Here is a 20,776-nt window from a genome sequence, read left to right on the forward strand (position 1 = left end):
ACTACCTTTCCTCTGTCGGTATATCTGATCTCTGGCTTTTATTTCGCTACTGCATTCTTTCCCTTTCGTAAATTCTTGCTGCTACAGATTTTACGAACTACAATTTAAAAACTACTTAATTTAGTGCAGTAGCCATGTCTGTCATTTCGAAAATTGTACCTGATATTTCGAAAATTGAGCAATTAGATGGTCAGAATTATAAGCGTTGGTCCCAGAAACTGTTGATGTTTTTTGAGCAGTTGGAAATTGATTATGTTTTGTTTAATGACCCGCCAAAACCTATTGTTCCGTCTGATGCTGAGACTACCCCTCCTCCCTCTAAAGATGTTAAGTCCAATGAAGAGGATATTGCTAAATTTGTTAAGGACAACAAAACTGCTAGGTGTCACATACTTAATAACATGGTTAACCCGCTGTTCGATTTATTTGCTGACAATAAATCGGCTAAAGTCATTTGGGAGTCCTTACTGAAAAAATATGGGGCTGATGACGCTGGGAAAAAGAAATATGTTGTGGGTAAGTGGCTGCAATTTAAGATAGTGGATGGGAAGTCTATTATGGAACAGGTTCATGTCTATGAAAATTTGTGTGCTGATATTGTTAGTGAGGGCATGAAATTAGACGACCTTTTTGTTGCTAATGTGCTGTTGGAAAAATTTCCTCCCTCCTGGTCTGAGTATAGAAATCAGCTAAAACACAAAAAGAAAGACATGTCCCTTATGGAACTTATCAGTCATATGAGGACCGAAGAGGCAAATCGCCTCAAAGACAACCCTGCTGTTTACCAGTCTGTGAATGCATCTGTTGCTGCTGTCAAAGCTAATTTGGTTGAGTCTGGTGGTCCGTCAAATGCTGCTGAAAAGTTCAAGGGTAAGGGTAAGGCCAAGGTTGGTCAGGGTAAGGGTAAAGGAAAGAAGTCTGATCCAGGGAAGTACACCAAGCCGGTTGCAAAGATTCAGAAGCCTAAGGGTCCCTTGGTTTGCTATGTTTGTGGGAAACCGGGTCACAAAGCCTACCAGTGCAATGATAAGAAGACTGCTGAAGCTGAAGCCAATGCTGTGACTGATGATGTCATTGCTGCTGTGGTTGTTGAAGCTAATCTGGTGGGTAATCTTTCTTGAATGGGTCTTGATATCGGCGCTTCCAGACACCTCTGTGCTGATAAGGGGTTATTTGCTGAGTTCGAGGAGATAGCTGATGGGGAATGCGTCTACATGGGTAATTCTTCAGCTGCAAAGATCACAGGCAAAGGCAAGATCTTTCTCAAACTCACCTCGGGGAAAACACTTGCCCTTAATAATGTTTTATTTGTACCTACATTGCGTCGAAACCTCGTGTCTGGTGCCTTGTTAAACAAAGCTGGCTTGAAACTTGTTTTTGAGGCTGACAAGGTTGTAATGTCGCGCAATGGGGAATTTGTGGGCAAGGGTTATCTGTGTCTGGGGGGTCTTTTTGTACGAACACTGATTCTGCTTTTAATAATATTGCTTCTACTTCTGCTTATATCGCTGAGTCTATTGATGTTTGGCATGGTAGATTAGGTCATGTGAATATCGACTACATTAAAAAACTTAAAACCATGAGTTTAATTCCAAGTTTGTCGAGTCAAGAATTCTCTAAATGTGGTAGCTGTGTTGAGGCTAAATTCACAAAGAAACCTAGTAAACCTGTGACAACTAGGACTACGAGTCTTCTTGAGTTAATTCACACCGACCTAGCTGACTTCAAAAATGTTGCAAGTAGAGGTGGCAAGAATTATTATGTGACTTTTATAGACGACTGTTCGAGGTACACCCGAGTTTATTTGCTTAAGACTAAAGATGAAGCAGAACATTCGTTTATAAACTTTAAAAATGAGGTCGAAAATCAACTCGACAGAAGATTAAAAGGGTAAGGTCGATAGAGGTGGTGAGTATAAATCCGAGTTATTTAGCGGACTTTTGTCTTTGCAAACGGTTTAATACATGAGACTAGTCCACCTTACTTGCCCCAATCCAATGGTGTAGCTGAACGTAAAAATAGAACTTTAAAAGAGATGATGAATGCTATGCTTTTAAGTTCGGCCTGTCTGACGATATGTGGGGAAGCAATACTTTCTGCTTGTCACATTCTTAACCGTGTACCTCATAAGAAAATTGACAAGACACCCTATGAGATTTGGAAGGGCTATCCTCCTAACCTAAGTTACCTTAGAGTGTGGGGGTGTTTGGCTAAAGTGGGTTTACCTGACTTTAGGAGACCTACCGTTGGACCTAAGACCTATGACTGTATTTTTATAGGTTATGCTCAAAATAGCTCTGCTTATAGATTTATGTCTTTAAGTGACCGTTCTATATCTGAGGCTAGAGATGCCGAATTTTTTGAGCATGTTTTTCCTTTTCAGAAAAATGTTGTTTCATCTACTTCATTACCTGTTGCATCTATTGATATGTCTTCACATGCTAGTTGTAGTAGCACTCCTATTGATCATGCTGTTGAACCTAGGAGGAGTAAAAGACCTAGATGTCCAAAGGATTATAGTGATTATGTTACAACACATTTATCTGAATATGGATACTCTGTTTGTGCAAGTGATGAGTTTGTTTCAGCTTTTTTAATAGAGGATGACCCAAAAACCTATAGTGAGGCAATGAAATCCATTGATGCTAATTTTTGGAAAGATGCTATTAAAAGTGAACTTGATTCTATTGTTTCTAATCAGACTTGGGAGTTGACTGATTTACCTAAAGGTAGTAAACCCATTACGAGTAAATGGATCTTTAAAAAGAAAATGAGACCTGACGGTACAATAGAAAGGTTCAAAGCTAGACTTGTAGTTAGAGGCTTTACACAAAAGAAGGGCATTGATTACTTTGATACCTATTCTCCTGTGACCAAAATTTCGACTATAAGAACTCTTGTCGCTTTAGCTGCTATTCATAACCTTATTATACATCAGATGGATGTTAAAACTGCTTTCTTGAATGGTGAGCTAAAGGAAGAAATCTATATGTCGCAACCTGAAGGGTTTGTGGTTAAGGGTCAAGAGAATAAAGTGTAAACCGAACAAGTCACTTTATGGTCAGAAACAAGCACCTAAACAGTGGTATGAGAAATTCAACACTACTTTGATGAGTAATGGCTTTATGATTAACAATTCTGATTCATGTGTTTATTCCAAAGTGATAGAATCTGATTGTGTTATTATATGCCTATATGTGGATGACATGCTTATTTTTGGTAATAATTTAGATGTGATAATTAAAACCAAAGAATTTTTGTCATCACACTTTGAGATGAAGGACTTAGGAGAAGCTGATGTTATCCTAGGGGTTAAGGTTATCCGAAACTCCAATGGAATTTCTTTGAGTCAATCTCATTATGTTGAAAAGGTGTTGAAAAAGTTTAACTGCTTTGATGTTGTGCCTGCTAGAACACCCTATGACTCTAGTGTACATTTGAGTAAAAACTTGGGTAACAGTGTTTCCCAGGAAGAGTATGCTAAAATCCTAGGGAGTGTGATGTTTCTTATGAACTGTACTCGACCAGATATTGCATATGCGGTTAGTAGATCGAGTCGTTATACACATAACCCCGGTAATGAACATTGGAATGCTCTTCGTCGTTTGCTAAAATACCTAAGAGGAACAGTTGATCTGTGTTTGCATTATGGTAAATTTTCTGCTGTGTTAGAAGGATATTGTGATGCAAATTGGGTTGCGTGTAACGATGAGATTTGTTCTACTAGTGGTTATGTCTTCACCATGGGTGGAGGTGCGATATCGTGGAAGTCTTCTAAACAGACTTGTATTGCACGCTCTACCATGGAGTCGGAGTTCATAGCTCTTGAGTTGGCGGGACAAGAAGGCGATTGGGTGAAAAACCTATTGGCGATGTACCAAGTATGGGGAGGACGGGTGACACCGGTCTCCATCTTTGTGTGACTCGAAAGCTGCTATTGGCGTTGCAAAGAATAGTGTCTACAATTCGAAAAAGAGACACATGCGAATAAGGCACGCTGCAGTTAAACAACTCCTTGAGAATGGAGTGATTACTGTGGACTATGTGAAGTCCGAAAGTAATCTTGCTGATCCCTTTACTAAGGGGTTGACTAAGAGATTAGTCGTTAATACGTCGAGGGGAATGGGGCTTAGGTCCCTGAGTCAAGGTTGAGATTGACTAGGTCCAAAGTTTCCATTCCTATGGCGTAGTATGATTCATAGCCTTTGTGGTGGTGCTTTTGAGACGCACTTGATGAATTATACACTAGGTTGGACTTAGGTCCTTAATGGCTCATGTGAGAAGTGCTATTGAGAAGCACTTGAGCCACCTACGTAGGTGTAATGATCCTAAGACTATGAGAAGTCTTGTGGTCACACCTATTAGTACCAAGGTAACGCATAAGCTCTAAAAGAGCGCGTTGCACTCTGAAATCGCGGGACGATCTTAATTTGAAGGTATGATATGTGTAGTGGGGGGTATCGACCGAAGTTCAGCTAGGAATTCAAATCGCAAGATATTCTCTAGTTGTAAGTAAGTTGTTTCCTCATTTCACTAAAGTGTCAATTCAAATCGAAAGATATTGATACCTAAGTATCCACCCTTCCTTTACCCAGGAATTCTTCTTTCTCTGGCTCTGGCGCCTCTAGTGGGGGATTGTTGGAAATAGAGGCTTTGAGAGCCTTTTTCTTGTTTCCATTTGTCCCACATTGGTGAGGAAGTGGGTGTTTTATGGGTTTATATAACACCCCTTCCCTTACCTTATCACTAGTGGTCATGGGGAGTCTTTTGTAGAGACTTTGCGAGGTGCTTAATTCAGCTCGCACACGCGCGCGCGCGCGTGCCCGTGCCCGAGCCCGGCCCGGCCCGGATCCGGATCCGGATCCGGGATTCGGGATTCGGGATTCGGCAATGGCGGGCTGTGCCTATCTTTTTGGGCTGGATCCGAGTTTTGTTTTGGACTGTGTTTTTTGTTTGCTGAGTTGAATAAGTCAGTCAAACTGACTGTTAGTGGGGAGAGTCTTACTCCCACTAACTCGGATTGTGGCTGGGTTTCAGGAGTCGGTTTCTGGCTCCTGTATCTACTATAAATTCGAACCTCTTCACAGCATTTTAGATACAGAAAAACACTCTAAATTTCTGGGTATTGCTAATTAATATCGTTCCAGGTCTCGCAAACTCGAGTGGGCGAGTTTGTGAGGCAGCAGTAGTGTAATCCTTGGGGACTACCGGTCGTCGCTGATCGCCACCAAGGTCGCACCGGAGAAATAGTTTTTAAGGCAGCGGTTTCGCACCGTGTCACTACCTTTCCTCTGTCGGTATATCTGATCTCTGGCTTTTATTTCGCTACTGCATTCTTTCCCTTTCGTAAATTCTTGCTGCTACAGATTTTACGAACTACAGGCCAATATTCTGCATGAAACATAATACGGCCAAATGTAGCGGAAACAAGGGAGAATTACAGCTTAGGCTACTCAAAATGGTATAAAAATGCGTGCAAAAATAGCAAAATAAAGGTATAAATAAAGCACGCGTCATCAAGATTTATTGTTGCTAGTTAGCCTTCTATGATGAGAGCTCTAAGCGGAGCATTATAAGTGATGATACGTATTGGGCCCACAATCCTAGTTGTATGGAGATGTTGGTGATAGATAAGTGATGGGAACACAAATCTTGTGAATGGAAGTACGTGTACCGATGTGTCAAATAAGTTAAACATGGTATATGAGTAAAAGTAATGTGGATGGAAGCGAGAATGTTAGAAGTGGTTGAATCTTGTTGTAAGTAGAAGTTGCCATTCTTTAACTATTTCCGTAGGGATTGCATGTTTCTTGCTCTCTTAATGTGAATGTATAAGCTTATGTACGTATTCTTATTCCTTTACCCCGTATTTGAGAGGTCGTATTATTAGAAAGGCTTGGAAAGTATAGTAAGGCGTGGCTTAGTGATTCTAGTACTTGTAACCTTGTTAGATATAGATGTGCCATAGACTAGTGGAACCAATGATATGAGGTTTGATTTGCGGGTGAGACTAAAGCTTCGAAATTTGTGTTTAACCTTGCTAATCTTGTTTGAGTTTGGAAGATTCACGGTGTGAGAACCATCTTGAGGTTGGTGTCTAGGAGGTATTTAATTAATTCTTGGATAATTTGACTGACAAGGACCTTGAGGCCGTGTTGGGAACTTGAGCTAAGATTTTGAAGTTATTGTTTAATGATATTTAATAGTGGAATTTATATTAGGTGAGGAGAGAAAAAGGGACCCGGGATTTAATTAATGGCGGACTTCAATTACGAGACTTGAGAGAGTATTAGTTGTTGATGATTGAGCATTTGAACTTCAGGACGAAGTTCCCCTTTTAGGGGGAGTGGAAGTAATAGCTTGAAATTTTGAAGGATGAGAATGTGGAAACAAGGAGAGTGAGTGACCGATTGAAGGAGCGTTTGGAATTTGTACGGTGAGGTATAAGGAGTGTGTTGGACAAAAATGCGCTGTGTTGACCTAATAAGAGTGTTGATAGTGTTAAATCAAACCACAAGAAATGAAATTAAAAGGAGAATTATACCAAACAATAAGGAAAGATTGTAGCAAATTTTGGATTGATTATGGAAGAAATTCTTCAATATCTTCTATTACAACTCAATAACCAAATGTAAACAACTCAAATGAACTAAATCTAAACTATTTTAGGAAGCAATTAAGGCTTAATATAGAAAGATTAGTACTTGATTAAGGAATGCTTAACATTAATGCGGAAATAAATTCAGATGTAGGGTTATGTGTCTAATACAAATTATGACGGTCTATACATAGTGTTCTGATAATTAGGTCAAACAAAGAAGGGGAAGGCAAAAGTGCGGAGAAGGGGTCTGGGCCGGTTTACCGGCCGCCGGTCATGGACCGGCTGGGAACCATCTAGAAATTGCCAGCCGACCGGCCAGAAATCCTTCTTTGCTTTCTTCCCTCCTTCTTCCCCCCGATAGCTTCATATGTTACTTTTCTTGCTTCTTTAATCCTCTTTTGAGCCAAATCCTGCAAGCTGAGATGAAACTCATAGAATGGGAGTAAGGGTGTAAAATATAAGCTAAAGATGTCAAAAGCGTCTTAATTAGAGACAAAATGCATAGGGTAGAAGGGAAAATTTGATACAAAATAAGCACATATCAATCGAGTAAGCTAGGTATACTCGACCGAGTGTACATCTGTACTCGACCGAGTGCACCGTAGGCAGAATATGAATTTTCTCTTTTTGGGCCACTCGACCGAGTACACGAGAGCACTCAACCGAGTATCGTGTACTCGACCAAGTACACTTGAGCACTCGACCAAGTGCGAAATCTGGGGAGCTTTCCTTTGTGACTCGTCATATAGGCTTAACAACCCCGTCTATTTTCTTCTTCTTCATAACTTAACATCTTCAATCTCTCTAAAAACTCTCCAAACCCTCTTTCTACTCCACACTAGTAAATCTAAAAGCTTCCTTCTTCCACTTTTGCATTTAGTTACTCCTTTATCATTCCATCTTCAAAGTAAATCATCTTTCTTCATCTTTTATGCCTAATTTTATTTTGGTTAGATTTAGGGGGAATCCCTTGAATTATACCTTGTACTTGTAAGTAATTCTTAAATTCGTGTTAGTAATTGACCTTAGATGACATTAATAATATTATAGCATGAGATTTACACACTAATTTTTACCCAAATCCCCAATACTTCGAAAATTAGGGTTAGATGTTGGATTTTTGATTTTGTCTTGTTAATACTTAGATTAATTGCTTTAAAAGTTTTACTATATGTTATGCCCGAATCATGTCTCAAATTAGCAATATTGTTTCAAACTCCATCATTATTCATTACCCATAAACTAGAATCTTAATTTGCAACTCTCACCTTGGTCAATTAGGGGTTACCATGCCAAAATTTCCACCCACCTTTGTGTAGACATCTCAAAGTTGTCTACCGGTCTTGTGCGTATCCGATGATGAGGCTAAAATTAAATGACTAAATAAAAATTGACAATGTTTTAATTAACGGCTCTTTACGCTTATTTTTCGAGAAACCAATAAAATGACATAAAACTGCTCATAAGCCCTCTATCCCTTATTCAACCCTCAAAATTACTTAAAATGGCATAAAACCATTTGTAAGCCTATGTTCCATTTTTCTCAACTTTAACAACTCATTTTATAACCGAGCCTTACAAATAACACAAATTGTTGTATAAGACATAAATTTAGATAAGACTGGTCCAATAATATGAGGCCCATTAATATTATAAGTTGATAATATACATATTTAAATTTGTTAGTTTTCAAAATAAGTCATAAAGTTATCAAAATAAAATAAAAAACTTGATATAGTAATGACTTGTGCTTGGGCTTTCTCTTATTGGACCAGTCTTATGCTATAGGACGGTCTTATAGGAGAGTTGCTGTACAAATAATTACCCTTTTTTTTATTAATTGGGCCAAGAAACCAAGGCAACCCACCTTATCTAATTAATTTGTCCTAATCCATATTATCGCTCCGAAACTACGGGTTTTGTTACTTTCATTCAAAAAGTTATGAAAGATGGATTTCCTATAAGATGTAGTTTGTCAGAAGGACAAAAGATAAAGTTTGCCATGATATAAGATGTAGTTTGTCCACTACTTTATCAAGATTGCAAAGATTTGTTACAAATATATAATCAAGAGGAGCCAGAAGTCTTCTTCGGGCCGAACTGTACATCATATAGGATAATGGATAGCATTGAAATTGGAGATAGAGCCAATATGTTTATCATGATCAAGTAAGGACTACCTGGCATTGATAATATTATAATCAAGAGTGTGAAGAAAGCACGAGAGATCCGTTCGCTATAAATACTCCCGCAAATACACGGGAAATAGGAGGACAACAATATTTTAAAGAGGAAGCACAATAATAAATCAGAGACTTAAATATACACACACGGCCAATCATAAATTCTATACTTTCAAACTCCGTCTCAAAGATTCTATCCCAGTTTCTGATCAAACTATATACAATAAATTGTCCCAGTTTCCATACAAGCGCATAAGAGCTGTTGTGGATGTGGGGATTTGATCGTAATCCACGAGGTTGAACATCATTTTGGAGTCGCCACCAAATTTAAGGTAATTTGGGAACCATTTTTGAAAAGAGATTTGAGTTCGTTGTCGAAAGTACGTGATGGGAAGTTCGTTATTAAAACATCCACCCCCGCCCGTTGCAATAACAGCCTCTACTTGGGACTATGATGGCTAATTGGACAAGACTACGATTGTTGTATGAGAGTGCTAAACACCATTTTGATCCTAACATGTGAGCTTGGTTTCTAATCGTTTAATGCATCTAATCTACTTTGTCCAAGTGATTTAGCATATGAGGTTGATTTGAGCTATACTAACAAGCATTCACGACATGGCTTAGACGGGAGTAGGGGGCCGTTGGGGAGCTAAACTATTACAACCCAGATGATTCCCGTCGACTCGATTTGCAAACAATTGAATTAAAGATACAACTCGATCTAAATACAATTAATAACATGGACACACGACTCACGCTTGACACGCCTATCTAGGCGTCTTGAAAAACGTTCCAATGATGAGGCCATGGCTCACATAGGACTTTGTCCTTAGCCTCATCATCGTTTTGCGCATTCACTTTGATTTAATTGATTAAATACTTCAATTGAACCAACTAAAACAAAAGTTTTGTAAAATCATTTTGACTCAAAATAAAGGACTAACTTGACCCATACTTAAAGTACAAATTACATTGCTTGAAATGAATTACAATAATTACAACGATTAAATAACAATAACGATTGAAATAAACCGCAATAATTAAACAAAACAAAATAAAACGAACCAAAGTGGCATGAAGGCCGAGATAACACACGACCATATACACGGCCAAACATGGGTGATTATGGACTATTCTAGTCATCGAGTGTCATGAATCGGATGCTAAGCACGCGCAATTCAACTAGCGAGAAATCGTCGTAAGAAGAGATGAATTCATTTAAACTTTTAAAGAAATCCGTTTAAAATCCTATGTCGGATTTTGTATGACCTATCAATGTCTAATTCATTTAACATGCATTCTACATATTAATTTGGCCAAGTTACGATTTAACAACGATAAACGATACAGATAAACATACATGTATCATAAATAAAATAAAGGAAATCTAACATGTGAATTAATCTTAACTATTTCATAATTAAAACTAGAACACGTCATTAAAACATATGAAAACGATCTAATTACTTCGTAATTAAAATTAGGCAAAAGCAAATCATGTGAGAATGAAATAAACTAACTAAAATTTCATTTTAATTAATTTAAAACATGTTATCGTCATACAATTAACAAATTGATTCATTTTATAATTTAAACATGATAATTATTCTAACTAAACATGTTATCGTCATAAATTAAAAGACAAGCATATGATTAACTAATCCTAACAGCAATTAATCCGCATCATTCATAACAAATAATTAAGAAACATTAACTAATGAAACAATAATTAACGAACGATGCAAAAAACAAGATAAAAAGAACATGAGGCCGTGACATACACGAGAAAAAAGAGGAGAAAAGAGACGGGATTTTTTGCACCCTCAACTTACATGTAGACTTGGACACCACTCGGGATCCCGTATGCAAGTGTTGCTTAGAAGGCGCGTCTTCGACGATTATAAAACAAATATCGAAAACAAAATCTATTTCGAAAGACAAAAACAATTTTTCGCGTAAAAGGCACTTCGTGCAGCGATTTTCAAACGAAGATTGTGACTTCGTTTCTTACTCAAATTTAAATCCGAAAGATGTTCTGGAATCTTTAGACTGCAAAGATTGAAACATTAGCAAAAAAACAGAGGTAAAAACGATTTTAAAAGGATGATAATTGGACGAGAACAAGTGCTGTTCAGAATGGGAGAGAACACGTATAAGAAAGCAAATCGATGCTCTAATGTTCGTCTAATCTCTTGTATGAACTTTGAGCTTTGTTTCTAGGTATGATAGGAGTCTAGGGTTGCTTTGTTATATGAGAAAGGAAGGCAGTGGCTAGGGTTTCGAGTGCTCTCAAAACCGTGTTGTTCCGTCCCTCTTTTCGGTGTGTGTGGTGTTTGTTTATATAGGAAACGGGATTGGGGTGCTAGGGTTAGGTTGTTTGGCTGGTATGGAGGCTAAGGGGTTGGCTTATGGAAGGGGTAAACGAATTTGGTTGAGATATGGAGTATGGAAGGATATAGTTTCGGTTTTGGAAAGGATAAAGAATGAGATTGTCTTCGGCTTTTGTGGAGATTTCGTGAGCTGGTATAATATGTGGAAATATCTTTGTTTACTTAGGGAGTAAGTAATAAAATATAGGGGAATGAGTTGGATGGGTGTCGAGGTAAAAACGGGCTCGGGTCGTCCCCTGTTTTGGCGCGACAAAACAGGGTACTGGTAGGGGGTTGTGGGTTTGATGCGGGTTTTGGTGTGTGTTTGGGCTAGATTGGGTGTTGGGTTATGGGTCAGGATAGGTGTTGGTTTTGTGGGATAGGTGGTGTTGTGGTCTAGGCTGGGTTGGGTGGTGGTTTGGGTGTTGGGTTGGGTTTCGAAAAACAGGGGAAGGGGCGTGGTTGGGTGTCGTGTTTAGGAAAGACAAAGGAAGGGGATAGGTGGTAGTATGGAGGTTTGAACCTGGGACCAAAGAGATGGATTTGCACCAAAGCTATCCCTCAAAACTCGTACTCAAAATCGTTCAGAAATCGAGCTTAAAACCATCTCAGAAAACCTCGTTTAAAACCGCTTTTAAATCTAATTTTTCAAATTACATAAAGCGGTATAATACGAAACCGTCGCATATCTCATTTCAAACAAATTTAAAATAAAAACTGTGAATAATAATTTTTTTTTTGAATAAATTATAAAAGCTTTAAATTTTAAATAAACTCGAAAATATGAAAATCGATGAAATAAATTTCATTTATTTCGAAATAATTTAAATTTCAATTAAATTATAAAACCATCAAATAACGCTTATCCCGTATCACAAAACAAAATCCGCTAACGAGTGATGTAAGTAAACATGTGTCCTATCATCATCGGGTGTTTTGCCGGGATTTCTGTATATTCCAATATCGAAGTATACGGGTATCTACTGAGCCCCCACTTTGATTGAGGCTTGGATAAGGCGAAATTCAAAGTATACCCCAGGTCCCTATGGTAACTTGAGGATTCCGCGGGTCGTTTAGAGTCCATTAGACTTGCGTATGTAAGCTCGCCAGCCATATAAAGAGATCATACCTAAAACTTTGCTAGGAATTGACTCTTGCTTCTGTTATGTCAAATCATCATCATTGGTCATCGACCCATAAACTTGCATATATGGTGGGGTGAGCCTTATCCTTAGGCGCCTACGTATCCGTTGTGACAAAATCAAAACTGCATCGTAGTTCGGCATACTTTGGCCTTGGCATTCTACAGTCTCGGCCCAAAGCGGAGCTTTCCGAAAGGAGGTCGCCGTCATACATTGGAGATACTTTCCTATGATTTCTATATTCTTCGAGTTACATGTGCATTAGCTCACTTGAGCTGCGATTCTTTATCATTAGTGCTCAATATCTGAGCAACGTTGTTGTAATATCACTGGTTGCATTCCGCTGAGGAATACTTTCATTTTAGTAACCCGACACGGATTACTTTAGTTAGAGAAGACTTCTCCGTTCATCATTATGGCGGTCTCTGGAGGTTGAAAGCGACATAGCCCCCAGTTGCATTGGGGTCTAAAGTTTCTGACTTTAGGGCGCCTAGCTGAAGCGTACCTGCTAAAACTTGGACATATATCATAACATAAATCACATAATGCTATCCGGAACTCTCGAAAATCATAGCTAAAATATAGATGGGCTCGAGGCTCGAACTAAAACATTGAATTGGTTTCAGACCAGATTTGACAGATGAAGGTGGGCTTTGCCCAGGATTGGCATTTTGAAAATGGGCTTTGCCCGGGGCTAATTTTATTTTGAAAATGGGCTTGGCCCGGATTTAACATTTCATTTGAATATGGGCTTCGTCCAGAGCTTGAAAATGGGCTTTGCTCGGATTTAACGTTTCATTTGAAGATGGGCCTAGCCGGAACTTGAAAATGGCCTTCGCTCAGATTTAACGTTTCATTTGAAGATGGGCCTCGCCCGGAACTTGAAAATGGGCTTTGCCCGGAACATTTCATTTTGAATTTTCGAAATTTCATAGGAAAAAATGATGAGTAGACATGTTTCGAGTTTTTGACTCGGGAATTGACCCGTAACTGATATGGGCAAGACATAACCCGTAAAACATAAAAAAAAAATTGTAAGTGTGTACGGGTTTTTAATTCAAGCACGGACTCGCTGGGGATAAAAAAATGTAGATTGGCCATTCTGGCCTGCGACAACGAACTTTGGTGCAACAAGTGATAAAGGGTGATGAGGAAGCTTGGAGGCCCTCGGCCGTGTTGCTTGGGTGGGAAGCAAGGGTTTCCTAAAACCCTTGTTAAAAATCTCCTCTTATTTTTCCTATATAAGGAGATCATAATAAGAGGTAAACCATCACTTCATATTCTTTTCTACATAAAAACTTCTTGTTAAAGATGATTTCTCTTTGAAAAACCATGTCATCTTGGGCCTCTGATTTCAAAGGATTGGAATCTCAAATACTTGTTGATACGGGATTGAAACAACTAGTCCCGCTAAGACAGGTCCTACCTGAAATTGTTTTTCTTGATGACTGCTTAAAATTTTGGGAGCCTACCCATCATGTTTTTGTTTTTTCTGAAGAAGAGATTTGTCCCTTTCCGGAAGAAATTGCCATTCTAGGAGGTTGGAAGATTGATCTAACTCCTGTTATTCCCGATTTTCAGAGGGGATGGGCTAACAAGTATCGTGACTTCCTTGGTTTATCACGTGATGAGGCGCGTGCCTTTGATGATGGGGAACGAGTAAACTTACTCGCCATTGCTCAGAAATTTGGTCGTGTTGACGACCCATTGATTCCTAAGGTGTTCCATCGTAAGGCTTTTGGATTGATTATGCTTCATCTTTATGCTTTTGAAGGGCATATTGAGGTACCAACTTGTTATGGTAAAACGAAGTTCATCCGAATTGTTGAATAGATGGAGCAACGTAGGAGCCCAGCTTGGCTCATTCTTGCTGAAATTATTGCTGGGTTAGATGCTTGGAAGCCCAACCCAAACCTTGCTTACAATGGATTAACCCGTCTTCTCCAGGTATGTCTTTTCCGGTGTTTCTCTTCTTTCTTTGCAACGTTTTTCTTTTTGTTGTTTTTTTTTTCGTTTGTTGTTGTTGTTGTTGTTGTTTTTTCTTCTTTTTCTTTTTTTCTTGCCTACCTCCTTTCTTTTCAGTGGGTTTGACATCATTTTCTGTAATCTAATTTGCTTTCTTAGCCCTTTTTCACAGATCTGGCTATGTGAGAGACTCGAGTTGGTTGATCCACCGAAGGTTTCGGGTACATATGAGGTGATAAGCTTCACTTCTCGTCACCGTCGGTTTGCTACTGGGAAGAAGGAGCCTTTCTGGAGATAGCGGCTTTCTGCCAATGCTGGGTTACACCTTAGATGGGCCTTACTACAGTTACTGGTTTGTCTGAAACTGATAGAACCAGACATCTCACTCTTTTGGGCTTGGGGTGGTCCACCCATATCTATCCGGACCGTGTTCTTTGACAGGTTGGTCTTCAGCAATGGATTTCCATCACTGAGCCTGTTCGCGTCCAACTCAATGAAGTGACTCTCGCAAGGTGCAACGCATGGTTGGAGTCTTGGACTCGGAGGACCATTTGGCATATTTTTGAGCCATTTGCTTCTACTTTGGTGTCACCCTCTTACTTGCGGTGGACTATTGAGCCTTATTTAAAGGCCCGGAGGGAACTTTACAAGGATGAAGCTGTTGACTACAAATACCACAAGGAAGGGGAGAAGAACCGAGAATTCCTTACTAGGACGACCCCGATTTCATCTAGGTCCGAAATAGAGACTGACTCGACTCCTAAGACTGACTCTTTAGTTTCAGATGTGTGGAAGAGGTTAGGTCCAGGGAATGAAAGTGGGTTGACACTTACAGAAAGACTTGGTCCTCGACCTAGTGTGAAAGACAGGCTGAGCCCTCGTGAAGAATTGATGATTTCTCCGAAGAAAAGAGCACGAGTGATGATGGGTGAGACTTCGTCTCGTCGTGATGGGGCGTGCGGCCCAGATGAGGGTGGTAAAGATTAGTCTTCGACATTACTATTTACTATTACTATTACTATTTGTGTGCTTTCCTTTTTATATGTGTGTGATGGGCTTCGCCCGGAATAAAATATTGTAACGGGCTTCGCCCGGAATTTAGAATAAATAAAAAATTATTATTTATTAGAAATCCCCAGTTTCGGCATCAAAATTTTCATTTTTTGTTTTACATGTTTCGGTTGTACTCTTAACTAAGATTTTCCTACGTATCTGCTTTGCAACAGAATCAAACCGAGTCCGTAGTTCTCACATAAAATATTTCATGCAGTGTTGACAAACAACTCACAACTTATTCTAAGAACATTTGCAATTCAAAAAATTATTTCATAACATTTGAGAATTAGGTCATCAAGGATAGTATTTCTTCAGCCGGTCCAAATTCATAGGATTCGTGAAGTCACTCCCATCCAAATCTGTTAACCGTACAGCGCCTCCTGATAAAATCTTCTTTACCAAATAACCGCCACCCCAGTTTGGTTTAAACTTACCCCAAACCGACTTGAGAACCAGATCACCCATACTAATTCCCCTTGGTTTCACGTTTTTGTTAAAAGCTCTCTCTATCCTTTTCTGGTAGAGTTGAACGTGGTATAATGCATATAAACGCCGCTCATCGAGCATGACTAGTAAATCATATCTTGCTTGAACCCAATCTGCTTCAGGAACCTGGCTTTCTAGTAGGATTCTTAGGGATGGTACTTCCAGCTCAACTGGTTGAACCGCTTCTATTCCATATACCAAGTAATACGGGGTTGCACTCGTGGCTGTTCTAATTGAAGTTCTATACCCCCACAATGGGAAGGGTATCTTCTCTGGCCACTCCTTATAGTTGTCAGACATCTTCCTCAAAATGGCTGTAACTGTTTTATTAGCAGCCACTACCGCACCATTCGTCTGTGGTCGGTATGGTGATGACTTGTGATGTCTGATTCTATACTTTTCACGTATAACCGCGGTCTCAGCTTGGAAATGACTTCCGTGGTCGCTGATGAACTCATGTGGTAATCCATAGCGGCAAATGATGTCATTTTGAATGAACTGTGCTACTTGCTTCGCTTTTAGCACTTTGTAAGAGTTAGCTTCTACCCACTTCGTGAAGTAGTCAATTGCAACAAGGATAAAACAATGTCCTCTAGTTCATGATGGGTTTACTTTTCCAATGATGTCGATTCCCCAGGTTGAAAATGGCCCTGGTGACGTCATGGTGTATAACATAAAAGATGCCACACTCTGCACATTTGCGAATATCTGACAATTGTGACAGTGCCTGACATACTTACAACAATTTGTTTCCATCGTTGTCCATAATAACCAAGCCTTATGATCTTACGGACTAAGATATCGGCATTCATGTGTGGCCCATATTCACCGTTATGGACTTCCTCCATAACCTTTTTAGCTGTCGGTTTATCGATGCATCGATGCATCGCAACAAAACACCTTGAGCCGTCTTCTTATACAATCGCCCGTCATCGGTCTTAATAAATTGGGCGGATAACATTTGCAGAGCGCGCTTCCCACGCGTGTAAAGGTCAGGAGGATACTCTCCTGTTTCCTTGAATTTCAAAATGGTTGTGTACCAGGGTCCGGTTTCACCTTCCTTGGCATCATCGATTGCATTCACATAGGCAGGTGACGATCTTCGTTCGACACATATTGGCATACTGTCTACGTGGTCGGGAATGTTGATCAAGGCAGCTAGCTTGGACAACGCATCGACAAACTGATTTTATTCTCTCGGGAGGTGAATATATCAAATATCCTCGAAGTACGTTTGCAATTCTTCGATTCTGGTTTGATATGGGGCCAAACTTTGGTTCTTAATTTTACATGGCCCACCCACTTGATTTGTGATACCCCCATACTCCAAGTGCCTTACTAGGACCACTTAAGGTATGAGAACGTCACCATCTCGGTTTTCCGAGGCAATGATAATCAAAAGACAATAAGGAAACATACTTAAATAGTAATAAAGTTTAAAATGATTACATGCCAACTCCAAAACTGATAAAAATGAAATACAAGGTTCTCAAAACTGTCTATTATCAAAACTATAAAAATGTCTGACACAATGGAAGACTTCTAAACTCCAACGTGGTGACTCATCCCAGCTATCCCATTCGCATCGTTTCATACCTGCTCAATAAATGCTCACCAGTCCCGAATAGATCACCACAGTTTTTAAAACAATTAATGGGCTCAGTACTGATTACATAAAAACAAATGCCACAAAGAAACAATATCACAAACAGCTCAAACCAATCTCCAGTCTCCATCTCCAATCTCCATATAACTGACTACACACTAAAGTGTGTAGCCCTGCCAGAGTATCCATCGCAACAAGTACTCCATGCCGCCAGTGGGGGACCGCAGCCGTACCCACCAAATCCCCGCTCATCTCCATCGAGCGATAAGCCCAAGTTCATTAATGTGCACATCCCCTCTGTGGCGGGTTCCACAGAGGGCGAATCAAGGGCGTGAAGCCACTCCCGCAAGTGACTCCACTCAGCCAGGGACGCGCCCCGAAGATCACAGACAGTTACACAATCAATCAACAATATACTATCAACAACACCAAAACCAATCCAACATTATAAGTATTCAACAATCACAACAACAATCACCAACAACTTATGTAGCCAATACTGAGTAGGGGAACCCTACCTGGAAAGCAAACACCAACAGACGATCAAGCAGCTAAGCCAGAATCTCTCCTCAACGAATCCTCCTCGTATACATACATACATATAATCACAACCATATTCACATAAATCACCCAAAACCCCCAAATAACCCAATTAGGGTTTAACCAACTTTAACAAAACATTATAAAACTTATATAAAAAGCTTACCCTCGACATAAGTATCTGAACGACGTAAAGAACAATGCAATCCGACACTCCTAGGCTTGTGATTTGTTAATAATGCGATGACAATCAAGCTACATAACTCCTTTTCTTCTCAATTAGGTTTTAGAATATTTAAAAGAGAATAAGAAAAGTGACGGACATCCTTTTATACTAATCCTGCATCATTAACAAAACCCGTCAAACTCAGCCCGTAAAACTCACTTACTCGATCGAGTAAGTCACTTAATTGATCGAGTGACCCTTACTCGATCGAGTACTAAGCTTACTCGATCGAGTACCCTACAGCCAGTCTACTATTTTGCGTCAAAAGCTACTAACTCGACAGAGTAAGCCCCACTCGATAGAGTACCCTAAGACACACAAAACCATAGTATTACATGATTGATCACAAGGGACGAGTCTCCATGTACTATCAACTTCTTCACACCCAAGTCTAGAGCACTGCGTAAACCAAGCAAACATGCTTCATATTTAGAGGCGTTGTTTGTGACATTGAAATCCAGTTTGATGGACACGGGCACGTGTTCACCTGTTGGCGAGATAAGGAGAATCGCCACTCCATATCCCATATATAGAGTGGTTTGTGAAAACCAAGGTTTGAAATCGCCATTGCAACGGCATGAAAAGGTGTATTTAAAATGGTTATAATAACCGGGTTTTAAAATGGCCATTATAACGGCATGAAAAGGTGCCTTTGAAATGGTTGTAGGAAACCGGGTTTGAAAATCGTCATTACGACGACCTAAAAAGGCGTGCTTTTGAAATGGTTGTAGAAAACCGGGTGTGAAAAACGTCATTAGGACGGCCTAAAAAGGTTTGCAACGGTTGGTAGAAGACCGAGGTTTAAAACGGCCATTATAACGGCGTTAAATGTGTTTTTGAAATGGTTGTATAAAATCGGTTTTGAAAGTCGTCATTGCGACGGCATAAAAAGGGTTTGCAACGGTCGGCGAAAGATCGAGGTTTGAAACGGCCATTATAACGGTGCAAAAAGGTTTTTGAAAGTTTGAAAATGACACGGAAGGACTTATGATCACATAGCACATAAGCACTCACAGTTCATTACATTATGCATAATGCTGACACGAGTTTTGGCTTAAAAGGGTGGGTTACACACCAAGCGATTAAACCCCGATTTTCGAGAGTATCCAAACAAAATGTGTAAGGAGGGTGCCCTAGCCTCGTGCTCGAAGGAAATGAAAGCACTTTGACGAAACAGAAATGTGTAACATCAACGGTATGCTTGACTCAATCGGGATTCGAAATGCGAGGAGGAGAAAACTAACACCAACGGGACGAGCCAATTGGTCGATAAAGTTTAGGTTATGGTCCCGCACAAGGAACCCTACTTATGACCGTAATATCAATTAATTCACTTTAACCACAACCTCGTTCGAGTTTCACCTCTAAGGATCACAAAGACACAAGTGTCCTAGTTTTCCCCAGCGGAGTTGCCAATCTGTGGACATGCCACCTACACGCCAAGCCAATCTGTGGACGTATATTGGTCTTGAAAGCCACGCTCGGTGGCGTAAAAGTGCTTTCGACCGGATCGCTTTAGATCGGTCGGTTTCGTCTCGGTAAAGGTCTCAAAACGATGTAGAGATGTTTGGAGTCGCCACCAAGCATTTGTGGGATGCTGTGAACCCGTTCGAATCCACTTTATACCTAGGTAAATCAAGGCAAAAAGCGGTGCTTGCCATAGGTACTAAAGATAAGGACTCGTCCCCCTTTAGCATCCTATCGCTAAAATGACTCTTGTACGCCCTGGATAAGGCCATCCACTATCCAAAGGTTCTGAGTAAGGGCTGAGGGTACGTATTGGGAAGCTCTTTAATCGAACACCCAATCCCGCTCGCGTTAGCGGCCTCTACTGATCGATTGTGGTTGTTTAAGTGCAAAAGTCTATAAAATGGTTTAAATGTTTGAAGGCGCATCCAAAAGCTTAACCTAACATGTGAGAATTTGCTAAGTCAGTTTGTTTATCCAAATATCAAACAAATGATGTTGAGTTGGATTTAGGGTTGATGTGCATGTGAAAACGAGAATTAAACTTCCATTTACCAAATTCGGATTATGATGCTTAACACGATCCATTTATTGTTAAAATGAAAGAATAAATGATGAATAAGAAATATTAAAATGTTTAAAAGATGTTAACTCGTCAATCTGATCCATGTAGATTCAGGTTAACTATAATCGGGATTGTCCTAGACAAGTGCCAAAAACGTAACAGAACAGTGCCAGGCACCACAATTGGGGCGCGAGCCAATAGGCGATGGAACAAGGTCTGCCCTGGTTTTGAAATATGAAAACAGACGGCCTCTTGGGGCGCGAGTCAGACAACGACCCAAGGGGCGTCTCCTGGTTGTTAAAAAGGTTGTTTAAAACCGTATTTGTGATTAAATGATTTGCTTGACTCGGAATAATTACTATTATCTTAGTAATATTGGTTTTCCGATTTGCAAGTTTGAAAAGCATAGTTTACAAATAAAAATGTAAAATGTTTGTGCTTAACCATTTTATCACCATACTCGAATTAAATCGACATGGTATTTATTTTAACCAAGGGCGACATATGATATGGTCAAGATAAGGATAAAAATAAAATGAAATAAAAGTGAAAGAAAAATATTTGGTT

General features: G+C 39.7%; 1 protein-coding gene and 1 pseudogene across 1 annotated transcript; both read left to right on the plus strand.

Moving 5' to 3' along the window:
- The first annotated feature begins 134 nt into the window (after window positions 1-134).
- LOC141631263 (uncharacterized) lies at window positions 135-1,121 on the plus strand. Its single transcript, XM_074443958.1, has 3 exons — window positions 135-449; window positions 567-876; window positions 928-1,121. Exons 1-3 carry the CDS (start codon window positions 135-137, stop codon window positions 1,119-1,121), a joined length of 819 nt encoding a protein of 272 aa, XP_074300059.1.
- LOC141631264 (uncharacterized) lies at window positions 1,122-15,250 on the plus strand (annotated as a pseudogene).
- Window positions 15,251-20,776: the final 5,526 nt, after the last annotated feature.

The sequence above is a fragment of the Silene latifolia genome, chromosome Y (assembly GCF_048544455.1).
Source record: "Silene latifolia isolate original U9 population chromosome Y, ASM4854445v1, whole genome shotgun sequence".
NCBI classification, from domain to species: Eukaryota; Viridiplantae; Streptophyta; class Magnoliopsida; order Caryophyllales; family Caryophyllaceae; genus Silene; species Silene latifolia.